At 46.0% G+C, this 20,762-nt stretch overlaps 1 protein-coding gene across 6 annotated transcripts; it reads left to right on the forward strand.

Moving 5' to 3' along the window:
* The first annotated feature begins 3,133 nt into the window (after nucleotides 1–3,133).
* On the forward strand, nucleotides 3,134–19,581 carry UPK1B (uroplakin 1B). Of its 6 annotated transcripts, none has more exons than XM_043512247.1 (10): nucleotides 3,227–3,286; nucleotides 9,161–9,300; nucleotides 9,391–9,518; nucleotides 10,179–10,266; nucleotides 10,932–11,132; nucleotides 12,719–12,793; nucleotides 14,233–14,355; nucleotides 14,738–14,917; nucleotides 16,835–16,918; nucleotides 18,217–19,581. In XM_043512247.1, exons 4-10 carry the CDS (start codon nucleotides 10,198–10,200, stop codon nucleotides 18,265–18,267), a joined length of 783 nt encoding a protein of 260 aa, XP_043368182.1. In that variant the 5' UTR covers nucleotides 3,227–3,286; nucleotides 9,161–9,300; nucleotides 9,391–9,518; nucleotides 10,179–10,197; the 3' UTR covers nucleotides 18,268–19,581. The 6 variants fall into 6 exon arrangements, with proteins under 6 accessions (XP_038274459.1, XP_043368182.1, XP_038274468.1 ...); XM_038418540.2 differs by having other exon boundaries at nucleotides 9,391–9,514; XM_038418522.2 differs by lacking the exon at nucleotides 9,391–9,518.
* The last annotated feature ends 1,181 nt before the right edge of the window (nucleotides 19,582–20,762 follow it).

Consider the following 20,762-nt stretch of genomic DNA (forward strand, 5'->3'; position numbering starts at 1 on the left):
CCTCCCATGCTAAAGAACACAAGCAGCTGCAGCTTGAGCTAAAGAGCCATCGCGACCTAGCTGGCACTGTGACAGACCAATATCCTCTGTGCACCAGGCACCGCAGGGAACCTGCAAACACACTTTTACCCCGTGGGTCGCACATGTATTAGTCCATACAGCTGTGCATGCCTGTGTGTGCACCTACCTATATGTGTGTACTGTGCATGTGCATGCGTGTGTGGGGCTCTGTGTGTGTGTGCACATGCACATGTATGGATGGCTGGATCTGAGCAGGTGTGTGCATGTGGGGGGCTGCATGTGTGTATGCACACGCATGTATTTCTATGTGTACTCACCTGGGTGTATGTGTTTGTATGTACATGCCTGTGTCTGTGCTCGTGTGCATGCACAAACTGAGCTTTGCTTTTAAAAAAAGGGTTCTGTTGCTCCTCCTTTGGACACCAAAATTCTTTCTTGATCTGCCCCAACCATCCCCATCAGCCTGCTAAGCCAGTTTGGCAGAAAGTTGTCACTAGACAAACAACAGTGATAGCAATGGACTGAATTCCATCTCGCCCCCCATTTCTAATTCAAGATAGGATTAACGTTAAAGCCTGTCTGCAAGCCCTTGACTGGGGATTATGTCAAGCAACAAATGCTCACCAGCACTTTCTTGAGAGCTTCTCTTCATGCTTGTGACTGGCTGACCCAAGCTCTTCACAATGCTGACCTCTCCTTCTTTTTTCCTTTCCGCATCTGCTCTCCCAAGCCAGACTTTCTGCCTCATTCTGGCAAGAGATGGGGCTTCCGTTTCCCTTCTATCTTCACTATTGTCCCTCCTGCATTTCCCCCAGTCTGTAGCAAACTATCACCACTGCATCCAAAAGACGGACCCCGTATTTAGCTGCTGCTGCACATATAGCCTGGCAGGTCTGTGAAGCCAAGATGCGTGCCCGTAACCCAGAGATCTTTCATGTCCAGTAGAGCAGAGCAGACCAATAAACTGCATGCCACTCTTTTTCTCTCCAGTACTACAGAAGAAATAGGGGGATGAATCAACTCAGCTGGGCTTAGAATCTGTTTTTCTAGGGAGCGTAAATATTTTAAATCTTGCTATGAATTCTTTGGTAACAGCATAAACCCCAGTGTCACTTAAAGTGTCCTCTAATCAGGGAGACTTTCTCTGATGAAGTGCAGACGTTGCCTCATTCCTCTAGGGGACTGTTATCCCAACCAAACACTCCCATCTCCTCACAAGTTCACCGTCCTAACAAGGCAAGTGACAGACACTTCTCCCTAATGCTTTCTTTTCCCCAGTTCCACCTTGTCCAGTCTTCCCCAGGTGTCACAAGAGCAGTGTTTGTATGAAACAGCTGGTTACTTCTTCACTTGGCCTTGCAACAATCTCATGTGGCTCTCCTAACAGCAATAGGTGGGTATCCACAGAGCCTAGGTTAAACTATCAAAGTCCTGTCCAGCATGCAGAGGACTGTGTGAAAAACCTGGCCTACATTCTCAAGGAGCTGGGCTTTTGTTTGGTTCTTTAGAGACCCTGGTTAGATATCTGGAGGGGAGGCCCCCAGAATGTTAAGACCTTTCACAATTCTTATTCCTTAAGGCATTTTAAAGGTGACTTACTGAGGATTTTTTCAAAAATTTAGTTTGTGCCCATTGATGCTCTTTTTGATGCATAAAGGGGTCCTGAAAGATTGGGACCCCTTGCACCCCCATCCCCAAGGTTTTTTCCCCCATTTGTTTTTTAACATTAAAATATGAAGAAGGTCAAGTATAGTCATCCCAGTAGCTGGCGATCTCAGAAATGCAGATCGTGAGTTTTCACAGACCCTAACTGAGTGGAGTGGAATGGAAGGGGCTTATGAATCTTAAACAAAGACAGCCTTTGTCTCAAATTCTCCTCGACCCTCTCCCCTCCCAGTGAACCAGCTTTTGCTCCCCCAGTGATCCTACAAACACTTCCACACACATAGGCGCCAGCTTCTACTGGCACGAGTGGATGCTTGACCCCCCTCTGCCCCTGGCCCCACCCTGACTCTACCCCTGCCCCACCCCATTCCAACCCCTTCCCCAAAGTCCCTGCCCCAACTCTGCCCCCTCCCTGCCCCTATTCTGACTCCTTCCCCAAATCCCCACTTCAGTCCCACCTCTTCCCCACCTTCTCCCCTGAGTGTGCCACTTTCCTGCTCTTCCCCCCTCCCTCCTGGAGCTTGCTACAACTGTTTGGTGGCAGCAAGCGCTGGGAGAAGTGGGGATGCAGCACACTCAGGGGAGGAGGAGGAGGTAGGGCGGGGAGCTTGGCTGCCGGTGGGTGCAGAGCACCCACTAATTTTTCCCCATGGGTGCTCCAGCCCCGGAGCACCCATGGAGTCAGCACCTATGTCCACACATACTTAACTTTATGCACTTTATGTACTACTCATCATGTGCAAAGTTAAGCATGTGCAGAATCAATGCCCAAGCGTGATGTCATAATCCTACTAGTTCTCTAGTCATCCACAGAGTCATAAGAACGGCCATACTGGGTCAGACCAAAGGTCCATCTAGCCCAGTATCCCGTCTACCGACAGTGGCCAGTGCCAGGTGCCCCAGAGGGAATGAACAGAACAGGTAATGATCAAGTGAGCCATTCCCTGTTGCCCATTCCCAGCTTCTGGCATTTAGTCTTCTAGGGTAGGTAAAACCTGAATTTCTAATGTAAAAAAAGATTGAACAAACACACCTATCTTTCATGCCTTCTTTATGGACCATAAAGAAACAGAGCAGGGTGCAAGCCAAATTTGGTGGGATTTTTCTTTCTTCCCCCATCGCCCTTTTTTCAGGACAGGATTATGTGAAGACATTTGTTAAAAAACCCTTCTCTCCTTTCCAGTCAGAGCATTTTCTTTGGAGATAGTGAATAGTCATTAAAAAACAGTCCATCAGTCAGTAATATTCATATTTATATACTTATTCACCCGTCCTTTCTAAAATTCAGAGATCTCATAGGAGTGAGTCACTTGTCCACCCCAATAGACTATAATAATGGAAACACTTTAGTGTGTGTATTTTCAGTACAACCACATTCCAGTACAATCAGAGAATCAAAGAGACACCTTCTGCTCCCATCCCAATCCAGGAACAGGTTTGGCTAGAAACAGGTTCCTCTCATGTGTTGCACACCCCACCAATCAAAGCCACTTTTCCCAAACACTCAGGGCCCTTTAAAGACAGGCTGAGCTAGAGAGGGGGCTTGTTTAGCTTTACAGGTGTGGTTGAGTTTCTGTGGGATAGCAGCACAGTAAAGAAGGTGAGTAAATTGCTGTATTCAAGCTATTGCTGTGTGACACAATAAATAAGGAGGTGTTAATGGTTTATTTTAGTACTCTAGCACTAGATGTGAGGGGTGTTTAGAGCTTATTAAGTATCTTTTCTTCCTGCAGGCTGCCTACTCTGTATTATCCCTTTAATTTGCTTCTTGAAGGGATATTAACATTTAGAAAAAAGGAGAGTTATGTGTTGCCAACATATCTGGGGGGCAGGAAGTAAGGCTCACAGCTAAAGTGTGAGCTCTACACTTACTCTTCTTCTGAAAGAAGAATGGGGGTGGGGGAAACCCTCTTCTCTCTTGGCACCATAAAGCTAATGAGGGAGGGAAGAAAATAATTGTTCATCCCAACTTTATTTCCTAGATGATTACTCCTGATAATTTAACAGTCACTCTAGTGTTCTGACAAGCATACTTTCATAGCAAACAATTTTGTCTCTAAAGGAGACTTAATTAATAAGTTTGGTTGAGGCTTGTTTGGTGAGGCTGTTTTATTACTGTGGTCTGAAATAACTGGCTGGGTACTCTTCCTTTCCTAAACCTCTGTCTGAGTGCTGTTAAACAAGCTGCTATTCCATTTCAGAGGTGACCGCATTTCAGTGATGGGTGAAATTATTGGAGAAGCTTGTTGTATGTACAGTCATTCAAAGACTGCAAACCCTATGGGCAAACCAACACTGGTAAAATGCTCTGCTCCTATAGAGTTTTTCATCCACAATATTTAAAGTATTCTATATGGTTGCTAAACTTATCCATAAGATCATATCTCTCTCCCCTCATCTTTAGTTTAGTATCTTAAATTTTGGAGACCACTGGTCAATTTGCTCAAGGCTTTTTCCACTAAATGTCATTTTCTCTAATGAAAACCCTGTCTCAACTCCTGTCAGCCCTCAATTACCCTTGAGCAGCTGTTCAGAATGGGAATTTAGAGAGACCAGGGGAGTGAGGGTCTAATAAAAACATTACAGCTTCTGTTGGTGACTGGGACAAGCTTTGAGCTTCCACAGAACTCTCCTTGACCTGAAAGAAGAGCTCTGTGTAAGCTTGTCTCTCTCACCAACAAAAATTGGTCCAATGAAACATATTGCCTCACCCAGTCTTGTATGCAGTGGTGTTGTAGCTGTGTGGGTCCCAGGATATTAGAGAGACAAGGTGGAGCTCTTATTCTGAATGCATGAAGGAGACAGAATGCAGTAACCCTCCCTGGTTAGGCTAAGAAATGGCTTTAAGAGACACACCTTGGTATTTGGCTGAAGTCTCTCATTATCCTCATGAGTGAAAACATTTTTCTAAGGCTGGAAGGGAAATGCTCTGTAATCTGGGCTTTGTTAATTAGAGAAATGGAAGGTGTAGTCCTTGCACCTCTCAAATGAATCAGATTAAAGGCAGGTTAGTGCTGGGTAGGTGACCAGAACCTTTTTGCTGCTGCAAAGGCTTGGTTTGTTTGGTTGTGCATGAATGATTCTGAATGTCATTCAGATTCATTCAAATGAATGTCACTGCTGATGCTTTTGGAATGGACACCTTGGATTAAATGATTGTCAATAAAACGACTGGGTCCCTTGTCTCTAGCCTCTTAAGGCACTCCTGAAGAATGTGGTGCATGAACAGCTCCATGAAACTGGGATTGGGTGTGTCTGAGGAGAGAATTGGTAGTGCATTAGCCTAGTGGCTGTTCTGAGAGGAGCACTAATGTGATGGCCAAGTTGGGGGTGGAGCAAGAAGAGACTGTGACACCCCCCCCTTTACACGACCCACTTAAGTGGCACTACCTGCAGAATGAAAGACTTCTCTCTTGCTGAAGGCAAGGCTATATGCCCAGTTTCTTCTGTAGTAGTCAGTATTGGTGTTCAGCTAGAGTTGCACCGGAGTGCTGAGCGCAGGCATCCATATCTATGTCACTGCCAAGTTTGAGGAATAGATCAGGTTGTCAACTTCCAACGCAGGTGTTAAGTATAATGAAGGCCTAAAAACTGTCTTGAGCTGGACTTGCTGTAGCTGCTGCTGGATGAGAGATGTGGCTGCTTGGTTCCTCTGAAAATCTGGCTTGGTTTGGGCACCCAAAACACTAATGGGCTTAGTTCTCAGTGCATCCTTTCCACTTCCTCCATTGGCCTTATGGGTCTATCACAGCCTGTTATGTGTAGGGGGAGGGAGTATAGGCCAAGCCCATTCCTAGGTCAGCTTATGGGGAGAAGACCTGCCCATAGTTTGCTGAAGAGCAGTGATGCTGCAACTCTTGAAGTCTGACTAACTTGCCTAGTCCCACATGCTCTAGTGAGAGAGATGAACTGGGTCATGCCCAGATTTTGGAGGTGGCTGGTGGGACAGCTGAGAAAAAACATAAGGTGCAATGGCGGCGGGGGGGCGGGGATAGTAAAGGGGTTGCAAGTGGTATCTACTGAACAGTTATGCCTAGAACTGTAATACCCTTGATGTGGTTACTCTGAAATCTAGCAAGAGTTTATCATTTGACTTAACTGACAACAATGATTCCATTCAAGCTGAGGGTCCAGATTTCCCTGGAGAGGGAGGAAACCCAACCCCTGGCTTTCCTTCTGCTTCTTATAGACCTAATATATGAAGCACTTGGTCCTATGTGAAACCTTATCTTTCCCCTGCTTTCAATTGGACTGAAGGTCCCTTGCATTGGGTTGGAAACCAATACAAAAACTAGCTTTATATGAAAGACTTAACCCCTCCTCTGGATGCCGTGGACTAAAGACAACAGACAGGAGCTGCTGGCACCCATCTCTTTGTCAAATATGGGAGGCAAAGGCCCTCCTACTATTCCAGATCAATGTAGATTTGAGGTCTTCCCTACACGTACACATGTGCAATTCAACCAGGGCTAACATGTAGGGTTTCTTCTCTTGCCTCTGCAGGTGCATTAACGTAGCAAGTGCTGTGCTAGTTGCTCTCATTTGTAACATATCCCTGCTCTGAGGTGTTCAGAATGGGCTGACTTGAGATGTGTGAAGTCTCAGGACATTCATAGCTCATCTGTTTGGGAGGAGAGGTTCTCTGGTTGCCCCGTAGATCCAGCCGTTGTCATGGCACCTGGCATGATTTTCAGTCTCCACTAGGCATTCTTCAAAGGTAGGGGAGTACTATTTCCCATCTTTAACATGGGGAAACTGAGGAAGTAACTTTCTTGGTGTCACACAAGGAGATGGTGGTGGACTTCTCCTGGTGCTCTATGCACTGCATAATGCTGCCCCATGTTACTGTTATCATAAAGCCTTCTAGTAAAGGTTCTCTCCCTTCTTTGTCTCTGCATTTCTTTCATTCTATTCAGCCTTTACTCTCCTTGTAATTTCATGCTCCCTAGTAAAGAGCTGGTGGCTCTACCATGTTACTAGGAATCTGTCACTAGGCAACTGGCACATGGATGGTGATGTATCAGATGACTATATCCACCTGGCCAACCCCTCCTCCTAAAAGCAGGTATTTTGAAAGCTGACCCTTCCTTTCTGTGGAAGTCCTGGACCTTCGCTCTTGGGCATGTGTGCACACAGTAGTAGCAGGCTTGGGGTAGGCAGGATCTGGCCAACAAAGGAGGCTCTGAGAACATGCAGCATATCCAAAGTTTGCAGGAATTTAGCTCATGGGGTGGGGGGGGGGGGTGAGGGTGTGGCTGGGAGGACACCTCCTAAGTAAGATTCCTCAAATAACTGGCTGGTCTGCAATAACCTGGGGCTAGTTCCACATGAGGACTTAAGCACTTTACACCCACATTTAGACACCACTGAAATCCTCAACCCCCTTGCTCAGCTGCTGCCTAACCCTATTGGGCTTTAGGAACCCAAGAGCCTGAATTTTCAGCTTTAAAGTCTCCAGGTTGCCTATGTTTCTGCTAGAGAGTGTGCATCCAGCCACCTCAGTCTAGGTGCCTATCTCATACCTCACACACAGCAAGATCTTCAAACTAGGCATTCCCCTGCTGACCTGACCCAATGGCTGTGCTCAGGGCACCCTTAAACTCACCATGGCTGTTGGAGAGGAAGTAGCTTCTCTTATAACAGTTAGCCCAGTGGTTAGAGCACTCACTGGCAATATGGGAGACCCATGTTTAATTCCCCCCTCTGCCTAAGGTGGAGCAGAGAATTGAACGAGGGTTTCCCACCTTTCAGGGCAAGTGATTAGGGCACTCCCTCTCCGGCCTAATACTTATTTCACACCCAGTGGAACAGCTTCAACAGGAGAGACTGAGGGAGCCCGGACATCAGAATATCCCACAGCTCAGTAGTTAGAGCACTCACCTGAGAGGTGGGAGACCCCAATTTGAGCACCTCTTCAGGCAGAGGGGGAACTTGAACCTGTCTCCCCCACATCCTGGGTGAGTGCTCCAACCACTGGGCTAAAGCTTATAAGGGGGCAGCTGCCACAAACGTTCCTCCGCCCCTGCCCAGTTTCTTCCAAAAAGCATCTTTGGCACCTGACCCCACATCTGAGAATCCCTAGCAGAGAAAGGCGCTTCCCTCCCAGCCCCAGGCTGGGTGCCTTACTCCCTGAGAAGGGTGAGGTTTAGGCCACACCCCTCTCCTCAGCATTTCCTATTGGCTAGCTTAGGTGGTGCCCTGCTCAGCCCTGCTGCTTTTGTGGATCCTTACAATAGAGAGAGGCTCCTAAGGAATCCCTATCCATTGTACAGGGAGCCTGGGTACCTGCTCCAGGACTTGGGGATACCACTTGGTGTCAGGAGACCTAAACTTTCAGTGCTGCAACATTGAGAATTGCAACACTTAAGCCCCTATCTGGACCTAGCTCCTAGTGTCCAACCTATGCCCCAGAGCATAGGTCCTAACCTACAACAATCTAGTCCAGAAAAAGCCTCCTTTGAGCTTATAACCTGCTCTTTCCCATGAAGTGTGCAGAGCTTTGTTCAGGTTCTAGTAGGGATGATTTCCTTCCCTTTCATGCTGTCTCCTGACAGGCAGCTGGCTAAGGGGCTGTGTGAGGCTGCTTTAAAACTACACTGTCCTCAGAGCTTGAGGCTCCCCAACAACTCCTCCTCTTTCTTGTGTGTGAGTGCATACACCAGACAGTGGCTAAACCAGACTGTAGGAACTGTGGCCATTTTGAGGTTGGCAGGTCTACAGCACTGTGCTTGGGTGTCTACACAAACCAATTACATTACGGTAGGATTACAAGTGAAGCGTCCCTAGAGAAGTGGTAAGAATGCCCGAGGGCTCTCTGAGCTAGCAACTCCACCACTGCTGCAGCTGCATGGAATTCTGAGGTTGTGTCTTTTTGCCATTTGGGTAAGAATAGCCTTAGAAAAGCTGTTGTAGAGGGAAGTAATGGAAGCTTAGGTAACTTCTTTCTACTGGTGTCTCCATGCTCTGTCCAAGCCACAGGAAGTTCTCTGGTGTTGGTTGCCCCACTGCAGTTCAGAGGACCTAAGGAAGTCTGTGGGAAGGGAGACCAGGGCTTAGTAAAGGAGACGAGATCATCAGGTGCACATTTCTTCTTGGCTCACCTTTTGCTGTGCAGGATAAAGTTGCATCCCTTGAATAGTTGACCATATGGCTTTGTCTATACTAACATTACTAAAATTTCCCTCTGGGGTTTGCAACAGTATAGAAACTTGAATAAGAAATTGCTAGTGTAGACATTTCAGGACTGGACTTGTTACCTTATCGGCTCGTTATAGTTCCATTGTCCCCTTGGTATAGAAGCTAGTACAGATGAGGCCTAATTTAGGCTTCTATTGACAGCTCAGGTTTTGTGCAGCTCCCCACAATCACAGCTGTGGGTTTTTGTTTTTTTTTCCCCACTCAGTCCCTCTTGGAGGAGGGGTTTTCATCACCTTCCCATCAGATCAAGAATCTGGATTTGTCTTTTTTTTTCCAGGGTTCTTGACCCCGTGGAGGGTGTATCCATGCAGCTCACTGGAGGAGAGTGAATTCCATGTGGAGTGCCTAGAAAATAGGGGGGAGCATTTTTGAGAATGTAGCTGGAATGCTACTCTGCTAGTATCCCATGTTCCAGCTGTGAGTGGCTCAACTTCCTCCCTCATGCCCTCTCTGTAAGGAGCGCTTTAGGGTAGCTTCAGTTCCTAACCTGGGTGTGTCTCTCACTAGAAAGACACTGGGTCAGATTTGCCTCAGGTTGTCTGCTGTGGAAGCCAAAGGAAGCAGCACTGCTTCAGAGACTGAAGCCATAGCCTGAAGTACACAGTTGGAGAAGGAGCCCATGATCTCACCAGTAGGTATGAGTTGGGAAGAAAGAAGTAGATACTAGCTATCGACCAAAGCCCTAGACTAGACTGCTGTGATTTGCTGGCATGCAAATGGACCAGATATCTCTGACCTGGACCCAAAGCTCTATAGGAAAATGAGCTTGCTTGGTGTTTACGACAAAGCAGACGTGGCCACCACAAAACTGTGGCTCACAGTGCAATGGGGGGAAGAGGTTACAGGATGAATAGCTGTCTAGGATGGAGCAGACCTCTTCAGTGAAGAAGTGTGTAGGGTACATCCAACTATTTAACTCCCCTTTGCCTTGTCTTTCATGGTATACACAGGTACTGTAGCCATGATGGAGCTGCATCAGTGTAATAGTGTTTATACTACAGGTCTGCACTGTAGTGCTGCCAGCTGGTGGGTAAAAATCCTAGTGTAGGCAAGGCCCAAACCATCTCCAGAAGCCATACAAATATTGCTGATCTCCCTGCCACTTAGTAGTCTGAGCTCCCCCAGCCATCCAACAGGAAAACTCTCACCAGCACTGACCCTTCCCTTCTAAAACTGGAAGCCTGTGAAGCAATATGTGTGGGGTGGGGGCGGGTGGCTTTCCTCAAGGATAATGTCCATTTCTAGAATAAACCTGTGAGACTTGTGTGCCCTGAACACTTTTCTCCACCTTTCAGGTTGCATGAGGAGCTGAAGATGGCAAAAGGCGATAATGGAGTGCGCTTTTTCCAAGGCCTACTAATTCTTGGCAATGTGATTATTGGGGTAAGTGATCTGGGGCTGTGAGGGGCAAGGGTGGAGAGATGGTTTCTTCAGGGGCTCTTCACTCCTCCTCAGATGCACTGTAGTAATAGGCTTGGCCTAGCAATGGGGTCATTCTTCATGTTACCACTTCAGTCTAAATAAAATAAATGCAACACTAGGTGAGAGGTCAAGGTCCAGGCTGAGTCGTGCAAGCAAATGAATTCAGTAAGGGATGGAGGGTGAGGGTACATGGACTGGCAGGAAGTAGGGGGGGCAGCAGCAGCACAGCTAGAAGAACAAGCTTTTGTGCCGGGGGCTCTGGAGGGAAGAGCCCTGGTTCCTGAACTCCTCTTTCCAGCCCAGCTCCTTCCCACAATGACGAGAAGGGTTATGTTAATGCCACTCTTAAAGGAATGCTCCAAATCTTGTTTTAAGACCAGCTCAGTGGATATGAGCTGTGCTGGCCTGGGGAAGAGAGGGCCCATGCTCAGTGGGTTTTATGTTTACAATCCTCATGAGAGGACAGAACACAATGGATTGTGGGCCTGTGGGGAGGGAGTGGTCTTGCAGGAAGCTTGTGCCCTGTGTGTGGGGCAGGAAGAGGAATAGGATTAATAGCTATCCTTGGACGTAGCTGTTGTACTGCTTTGGGCTGACCTGATGGGAGTCTGACTTCTGGTTCTCAGATGTGTGGCATTGCACTGACGGCAGAGTGCATCTTCTTCGTGTCGGATCAGCAGACTCTGTACCCTCTGCTGGAAGCCACTAATAATGATGACATCTATGGTGCAGCCTGGATTGGCATCTTTGTTGGCTTTGCTCTCTTTAATCTGTCTGTCCTGGGCATCATTGGAGTCATTAAGTCACACCGGACGATGCTGCTGGTGGTAAGTGGAGTGATATTAGTCCACAGGTCATTAACAGACTAAGATCATGTTATTCCAGTCTTCTGCTCCCTGTGCTCACCAGCTGTTGAGCACTGCTAACTTCAAGATTCGAGTTGTAATTTTCCAGGCCTTAAATAGCATTAGGGCCAAATGTGCCTAAAGGGCCACCCACTTCCTCTTTGACACCTAGGACAGCCACATTGTCCAGGAACAAAGGGAATCTGTACCAGGAAGAGGGTCATGAGTGTGGGAGACTATTTCATGGTAACTGAGCCACAACTCTAACCCATGACCCCAGCTGACCAGGAGGACTGAACTTTGTCCCCTTCAGAACAAGTTGGCACTTGCTACCTTAGCTTTGTTTTATCGGGGGGGGGGGGGGGAAGTAATCTGCCAATAGGGAAAAGGAGGGAAATGGCTCCTTATTAACTGAACTGAGCCCAATAGGGGGTTCATATCACAACAGGCTTCCCTTCACCCCCCTTATCTGGGTTGGTTTGAGAGAGAAGCTGGGGACATAGGAATCAAAATGGTAGTCTTGTAGTGCCAGTCCTCAGGTCTAGAGGAGGCAAACACTGCAGTGCAAGGACTGTAGCTATTTTAAAGTTGTCTGGGTTTTTAGACAATATAGTCGCACATCATTCCTGGGGATACCTTAATACAGGCAGCATGTGGCTACAGATGTGGTACAAATGCCTTGATTGGTTTCCAAGTCTCCAGCAGAATCCTGAACAACATATTTGACATGGTCATGCAGTGTAAATTCCTATTGACCACACAAGCTTGGGTCCTCATTCTTTGCTGCTGGGTATCCTAAAATATCAATCTCTCTACCTAGGCTACTGAACTTCATCAAAGTAAGACTGAATCACTGCTGTGAGGAAACTTTGCCTTCCATAATAGCTATACGGTTGGGAGGTGTCTTGGAGTTGTTGGACAAGCCATGGACAATGCTAAAATGGTGTTCAGATGTTTAGTCAACAGATCAGTATGCAGCTTCTTATCTACTTCTTCAGAAGCTCTAATAAAGAGGCAGAGTAGAGAAGTCTGATTTGTGCCTGTAGCATAAAGAGCAATCCAGAAATTCTGTGAAACAAATTAAGACTGATAACATAACTAAGTTTCTACACCCTGAAATGAACCTCAAATTTGCACTCTTAAGATATCAGTGTGGCAAAGAATGTAGTTGCTTCCTAAGAAGATGACACTACTATTGACAGTCAGAGTGCCATTAGGCAGAATATAAATTAAAATGAGAATATGAACCCTTATGGTTCAGGGGATAAGACAATCGCTAACTAATGACAGGGCTTCCCTTAAATACAGATTATGGAATGTATCTGTTAACGACAGGGTAAAATTTATATGAATGGGACTCTCAAGGTGGAGGAACTTAATTCTGAGCCTGAGTTGTTCAGGTAGGGTACAGGTGGAGGTTAGTGCTGACAGGGTCGGATGGGGAAGGAACCCTGCTCCAAAACACCTTGAATCTGACCTTGTAACACCACACTTTGAAATGCAGCATGTTGTGAGAATAGACCCAGCTTGGAGAGCTAACTGTACCTTCTGCTCTGATTCTTTTGCAGTATATCATTCTGATGTTGGTCACATATGGATTTGAAGTGGCTTCTTGCATCACAGCAGCAACTCATCGAGATTTTGTGAGTGGTGGTTTCCCATGCATGTTCTCTCAAGAGTAGGATGGAGGCAGGGTGTTTGAACATGTCCACAGAATGCCAAAGCTCTAAGCATACAATGTAGCTATGGCAGAGTGGAAACCTGGGGAGGGCTGGCTAGAGACTGGACAGTAATGGATACTGCTGAACCACTGTAGAGAGGGTCTAGCCTCCTAGGGGCATGTGTAATTCCATAACTTGCGGTCAAGGAAATAAGACTTTCTTTATGCAAACGGAGTCTCTCCATTAACTGAGACTACTGAACCTTGACCTGTTTTTCAGATGCAGATTGACAATGCTATTGTAGGTGTTAATGATGGAAGACCTCTGGTCCTACCATTTGAGCATTACTAGTGTAGGGGAGAGACCCATGTAGGTTCTTTCAGCTGTTCGAAAAAGTTGTATGTGCAGGGCTTAACTCCAAACAAACCTCCGGACACTAACAAACAGCTTCTTCCCTTGCCTCCTCCCAGGCAAACCCTTCTGAGGACATGTTCAGCTGTCAGACTCTGGAATCTGTCAGTTTTCTGATGCTCCCAGAGTCCTGTTCTCTAACTCCTAGTATCTCCGGTTGGAGGAGGAAGACTTCCAAACTAACCTGGTTGTCCAAAACTGTGTTTGCTGTTTGTTCTCTACTGTTTGTTCTGTGTTTGTTCTCTACTCCTAATGAAGCAGAAAACCTACTCGATGCAGAAAGGCATCTAATAACATGGGCACAAGCAAACAATACGAGTTTTAATATGGCTAAATGTATCTATTGAGGAACAAAGAATATAGGCCATACATACAGGATGGAGGAATCTAACCTGGGAAGCAGGGGATCTTAGAAGGATTTGTAGGTAATGGTGGATGATCAACTGGACATGAGCTCCGAGTGTGACTCTGTGGCTCAAAGGGCTAATGCTGTCCTGGAGAGCATAAACAGGGGAATGGCGAGTAGGAGTAAGATTATTTTACCTCTGTATTTGGCACTGGTGTGACCACTGGAACTATGTGCAGTTCTGGTGCCCACAGTTCAAGAAGGATGTTGATAAATTGGAGAGGACTCGGAGAAAAGAGCCAAGAGAATGATTTAAGGATTAGAAAACATGGTTTTATAGTGATAGATTCAAGGAGCTCAGTCTATCTTGACAAAGAAAAGGTTAAAGGATGACTTGATTACATTCTATATAAGTATCTATATGGAGAACAAATATTTAATGGGCTCTTCAATCTAGCAGAGAAAGGCGTAACACGATCCAACGGTGGGAAGTTGAAGCTAGTCAATGTTTTTCTGAAAGATTGGCTCTGGGAATTATTTTTGGAAGTTCTGTGGCCTGTGTTCTACAGGAGGACAGACTAGATGATGACAGTGGTCCCTTCTAGCATTGGAATCTATGAATCTAATAACATCACATGTGCTTTCTATCTCATTTGCCCTGTAGTTCACACCCAATCTCTTCCTGAAGCAAATGTTGGAAAAGTATCAGAACCCAGAGCCAGCCAACAATGATGATAAGTGGATGAGTGAAGGTGTCACCAGGACATGGGACCGCCTCATGCTACAGGTGACCAGTGCTCATATAACTAAAGATAGCATCTAAACATTACACAGCTCTGGAATGTCTCTCACCCTAGAATCTTTCCGTAATAAAAGAAGGCTGGAATCTTCCCATGTGGCCCTGTCTAACCTCCAGCATCCCAATGCTACTAGTGCATCAAATGACACTTCAGGTCCATGGAATATCTGTCAACATGTTGTTGTTTTTCCTATAAATCTGTTTATGCCTGCTGTGATGCAAGCTATTCACTGTTCTGGGGGAAAGAGAGAATGGAGCGGGAAGGAGGGGGAAACCTGAGGACTGGACATCAGCTCCAATATAATGCTTGTAGTCCTATGTGTTGCGGGGGGATCTCAATATTCTCATTCTCTCTCTCTCCCAAATCCAGAATCAGTGCTGTGGGGTGAATGGCCCCTCTGACTGGCAGAACTACATGTCTGTATTCAGGAGCAGGAACAGTGACTCAGAGTTCCCTTGGCCACGCCAATGCTGTGTCATGGATGTCCAAGGAATTCCAATCAACTTGGATGGCTGCAAACTGGGTGTCTCCGGCTACTATAATAATAAGGCAAGAATCTCTCTCCATTCTTATTGTCATTCTCGTTGATTAGTGGGATTATCTCAATACTTAATTTGTTATGAAAAGAGTTGCCAGGGCTAAATCAATTGTTTTTACACTCATAACTGATGCAGCAAGCCGAGAGGTGCTGGGGCTATGAACTGCCAAGCCCAGAGTTGCCAGGGTTCAGCCCTGGCACAAATTAAGCACTAGATTATCCCATGGAGATGGGGTGGCAGCATGCCAATTGAAGCACAATGGGGATTGAAAGCCTATGACATACTAGGTGGACAGGATAGACTGCTAATTCCCAAAGGCTTTTTGAGGAGGTAAAACTTCTTCTGTAGTTTCCTGTCCACATCACTGGCCCAGGACAGAATAGTATAGGAGTATTCCTGATGTTTGGGACATAGGTAGGGCTTTACCAAATTCACAGCCATGAAATCTGGTCTTGTGTGCTTTTACCCTATACTATACAGATTTCATGGGGGAGACCAGAGTATCTCCAATTGGGGGCCCTGACCCAAGGAGTTGCAGGCAGGTCACAAGGTTATTTTAGGGGGTCATGGTACTGCCACCTTTCTTCTGCACTGCCTTCAGAGCTGGGCAGCTGGAGAGCAAAAGTGCAGAAGTAAAGGTAGCAATACCATTCCATGCCATCCTTACTTCTGCACTGCTGCTGGCGGCAGCTCTGCCTTCAGAGCTGGGATCCCAGCCAGCAGCCACCACTCTCCAGCTGCCCAGCTCTGAAGGCAGTGCTGCCACCAGTAGCAGCAAAGAAATAAGGGTAGCAGTACCGCAATCCCCCTACGATAACCTTGAAACCCCCTTCCCCACAACTCCTTTTTGGGTCAGGACCCCTACAATTTCAACTCTGTGACATTTCAGATTTAAATAGCTGAAATCATGAAATTTGCAATTTTTAAAATATTTGACCGTGAAATTGACCAAAATGGACCATTAATTTGGTAGGTCCCTAGATACAGAAGAGAATAGAGGTGCTGTCCTAGTGGAACTGGTCCAAGATGCCAGCCCAGGACAATAGTACCCAAAGGGTGGCTGGCTTCGTGACCAAGAGGGTTGGCATAGTAGCCAGTGTTGGCTGAGCATCAGTCATTTTGAATTGTGACTGATATCCCATATGTAGTGACTAAACTCGCTCAACCTACCCGAAGGGCCCCATTCTAGAGGTGGGAAGGGACAAAGCTATGTTGATTGGGCACCATGTGGGAAGCTGTCGCCAACGTCTGTGGCTTAAGAGACTGTTGGTTCTTTGGTGCCTTTCCCAAATGCTAGCAACCTGCCGTGGTGCAGTGCATGGTAAACTGTACCTTGCCCCACTTTTTGGGAGTGGGGTGGGCAACTGGAATGTCAGAATCCAGTCAGTGGAGCAACCTGTTCACCGGGAGAGACTGCTAACTGAATGTAAGATGCATGCTTGGAGATGGAGGTTATGGGGAAGTTCAGGTGACCGTAGCTTCTAGCAACTTAGCAGAGGTTTGTCGTCTCCAGCTATATTCCCACTGGCAAGCTCATGTTCTCCTGATGACTTGGAGTGAAAGGCATAATTAATACAGTAACTTGGCCTGAAGCATTTGAGAGGATCTGTTTCTAGAGGGAATATAAAGCCATAATCTGGATCTATTTCTTCCTCTTGTATCGGGGAGTTGGCAGAGCCATAGGCTGGGATGTCAACTGTCAGCTATCTCCTAAGACCAAGTTGAACACTCTGACCATTATGGTTGCATTGCAACCAAAGCATGTTCTAGCTGACTTGTTAATGTCATGCAAACTAGCTAGTTCAGTGTGCTTGTGGTTCCTGGAGAATGAGAACCGCACCTCTCAGAGAGATCTGAACTTGTAACATAGCTGCTCAAAGCTCACACTCTGGTCTTGATTTGCTGCTTATTGGCTCTGTTCCCACAGGGTTGCTATGACATTATCTCTGGTCCAATGAACAGACATGCTTGGGGTGTTGCCTGGTTTGGCTTTGCCATTCTCTGCTGGACTGTGAGTACTTAATATCCGCTCTTTTTTTTTCCTCCCCTCCCCTCTCTATTCAACATGAGGGGAAATGGGGAAAGGACTCATCTCTGGAGAACAAGCAGCTCCATATCCAACTGTAGGGCCATTCTGAGTTGGAAAAACACTTGGGAGTTGGGAGGGTAAAGGATGTGGGCTGTCTTGAAGGACTGTCTCCAGATTAAGCTACTTTAGCTCTGTTCCATTAAGTAAGGCTGTGTTCTGAAGATCACCAGTTCTGATCTGACCTCCACATGCTGAGAAATTAATGGCAACTGTGCCTAATCCCCATAAGTACACTCTGCTGATTTTTCAGAATAAAATCTCTGTACTGTATAGCTAACTCACTTTCTTTTAACTCTGCAAATCAAAAGCCTCTGTCAGGTGACTGATCCCATGGCCCACAAAGTGAAAGTAGTTAAGTGTGCTAATAAGTATGAACTCCCCAACCTTAGCCTACAAGTAGGTGATGAGTGATGCCAATGTTGTTGCTGTTAATGCAAACAGATGTTCACTTGGGTATTCACCACTCCTCTTATTTGCTCTTTGCCAGTATTTGTGCAGCTCACAAGTCTTGCTCACAGAAAAGTGTCAATTACTCTTGCTGGAAGTGTTAATGTGGCCACTTCAAAGCTCTTTCAGCTTGAGTCATGAGAGCAGAAAAAATACACGACTTGGAGTATTTGCTATTCATGATGAGAGAGAGAGAGAGAGTCACCTAAGAAATAAGAAAAAGGAGTACTTGTGGCACCTTGGAGACTAAAAAATTTATTTGAGCATAAGCTTTCGTGAGCTACAGCTCACTTCATCAATGGCATCCGAAGAAGTGAGCTGTAGCTCACGAAAGCTTATGCTCAAATAAATTTGTTAGTCTTTAAGGTGCCACAAGTCCTCCTTTTCTTTTTGCGAATACAGACTAACACAGCTGCTATTCTGAAACCTAAGAAATAGTCATGGCAAAAAGTTCAAGAGCAACCTCTAGATTGAAATCAATACATAGGCTGTGGAACAAAATGCATTAAGTGCTTAACTGCAGAGTTGTTGGCTGCTGATGGCTTGCCCTGCTCCAGCTCAACTGTTGTATTGAAGAGTTGGCTCCTGTGTGAAGACTGCAACTTTCTGTGGCTACCAGGGGTGGATTAGGTGATGCAAACTCCTGACTTCATCCACTGAAAGGATGAAATGTCCTCTGACCATGGGATTGTTGGGGGTGGGTTTTTCGTTGTTTTGGTTTTTTTGGTTAAATCTGCTTTCTTCATTATCTAACAGCCATTTTTTCTTTATAGTTCTGGGTTCTTATCTGCACCATGTTCTATTGGAGCAGAATAGAATACTGAGGATCCAGTGGCTTCCCAACAACCCCTCTGAAGTCTTGGTGCATGAAACTGCATTCATTAATCTGTACTATTCCTCTTGTGCTACGGAGGATTTGAGGCTCTCCCAGTGCCCCCATTATCATCCCACCCTCCATCTCCCTGAAAACCAGACAGGTACACTGAGCTGATCCTTCCAAGAAAGAACATGCCTTCCTTTAGCCTCACTAGAGTTCTTCTGTAGCTTTTATGCCTATTAACTGACCCAAATCCTTCACTGTTCTGAAGACTACTTGGGTCTGAGAGATACTCTGATCGTGCCAGAGATGGCCTTGAAAAGGGAAATGGCCCATAAATGTACTTGCTCCAGAAAACAATTTCTTTAAACTAGGGCTAATGTAAATGATATCGGAACAAATCTGACGCACAAGGCTTTTGGTGTGTATAGTATATGTGACAGATGCCGTCACAATACCAGAGAGCCTTCCTCCCTGCAAGGAAGAGGAAATTTAGACATGTAACTGCAGGAATCGCCAAGTTTATTTAACATTCATATTTAGTTTTGGCCTCTGTTAAAGATATCCGTCCTCTAAGAAGGAAGCAGACTCTGTTTTCTACCCTCTGCCATACCTAACTTCCCAGTCTTAAAAGCTAAAAGCAGGTTACTAGTCAACCCAAATCAAAGGCTAGTTCACTGCATCATAATATGCTTCCTATGTTCAAGCCTACCTCTGGTGTTTATCACTGATAAACTATAGGACCCCCATCTCTCTGAAATGGTGCCAACACATGCAATGTTTTACCTCCTTACAACTGTGACTCAACAGTTTTCACAGCTCCTTGGAGATCTTGGGGGGGGGGGGGGGGCATATGCAGTTTTGTACTCAGATGTATTAACAGGATGAAATATTCCTCCTTTCCCATCCCTACCAGCTACTCCACTTTCCATCTCCAGCTAACTCAAGGCATATAATTGAACCCCCTTGATCCAGTAGAGTAATTTGCTTTCAAGGACCACTATTAATTCTTACTCGTATGTTCTTCTACAACCTCACTGAACCCCAGTTCTGTCCTAGCATAAGCAGTTAAAACTCCTAATTAAGCAGGCAACTATTGACCTAAGTCAGACTTAAATGGGTCCATTCTGGTCTGGTGTAATTCCTAATGAATGTTTTGTAAGTTACATGAATTGTGTGATGCTTGCTCCTTGTACAGAATGTTTTATCTGAAATCTGTTTAAGTGTCAGGGGTCAGCTCCTAAGAACCTGCCAGCTGCCCTGATTGTTCCAGTGTTTCTGTATATTCTCCAAATCTTTAATAAAAAAACTGAATTTCAAATTCTCACTGTCAAGAATCTTGCGTAAATGGAGGCTCCACCAGCTGCCTCCAGACACCTGAATGTTGGACAGTGCAGACCTGGGTTCAAAAAGCTGGTGGCTCCAAGCTTCTCACAGATACTGAGTTGCTACTATCTGTGCATCTTGAAAATTGTGCTGTGGAAAAATCTGGCACTGAACAGACTTGCCAGCCTAATCAAAGGGCTGTGGGATAAAACTCTTAGATTAGAGGTGGGTCACTGACACATGGTGGCATTTGGGGGCAGAGGTGGAGGGTGTGGGGGAACCTAACAGAAGGCAGGCTGCCTTGGTGATGTGGTGGCTGCATCCATCAAGACTATGGACTCTGAAGCATCACTACAATCCAGTGTTTAGTCCCAAATACTCTCCCAGGGTTGACTTGGGCGGATGGGTTGGTCCTCTTGCTTAGACCTCTTGAGGCTACAAGTTTAGTTTTAGGTTCTACAAGACACACGGGAACCAGTGACCCCTAACTCAGGGTAGCAATACGGAAGAGTTGTAGCTTTTATGTCAATTTAGAGGCAAAATACCCGTGGGGAGGCAGGAGAGTAGAAATCGGTGTATCGCTTTTATGTGAGCATGTGCGCACACATGCAGCTTCTCCACTCTCTCTCTCCAAACATTTCTGGTGTGATAGCCAGCCCTTCACAAACATGAATTAACACCTGTTTTTGTATCAAACCACTTCAGCATGAGATTCTGTGCTCTTACTTGGTTTTAGGCTGCCCCTAGGAGCTCTACAGAGCCACAATGCCTGGATGATCCGCACAGCCTCCTCTGTACTGATGTCTCTGAAGAAGTGGCTTGCAAAAAATGAAATCAAAACCACAGGATTAGATTGCTGGGTTGAGAGAATATTTCCCCCAGGGAACTTCTACTTTAATAGTTGTTGGTGAGATGGGGCTATCCAGAGGGTAGAATAAAACACCCTGAAACTAATCTGACTAGTGGAATGGAGCACAGATGCCAGATCCAACCTTTTTGTAAGTGAATGGGGAGTGAGACAGGACTGGCTAGTGCTGTCTCAATACTGCTTCCCCCAAGCACTCCAGTTGTGACTGGCTTAAAGCATTATTTAAAAATCTCAGGTTGGGGTTCTTTGTATTTTTGCCTTCGGGTTCCTGAGCCTCTGGGTTACTTGCTTGTCATTTTAAACTTTCT

This window comes from Dermochelys coriacea, chromosome 1 (genome assembly GCF_009764565.3).
Source record: "Dermochelys coriacea isolate rDerCor1 chromosome 1, rDerCor1.pri.v4, whole genome shotgun sequence".
NCBI classification, from domain to species: Eukaryota; Metazoa; Chordata; order Testudines; family Dermochelyidae; genus Dermochelys; species Dermochelys coriacea.

What these genes read in the sequence shown, in the direction of transcription:
- UPK1B (XM_038418522.2), top strand. An exon ending in CAGCAACTCATCGAGATTTT is followed by an intron (nt 12,794 to 14,232) that starts GTGAGTGGTGGT and finishes TTTGCCCTGTAG; the next exon opens with TTCACACCCAATCTCTTCCT. An exon ending in CCGGCTACTATAATAATAAG is followed by an intron (nt 14,918 to 16,834) that starts GCAAGAATCTCT and finishes CTGTTCCCACAG; the next exon opens with GGTTGCTATGACATTATCTC.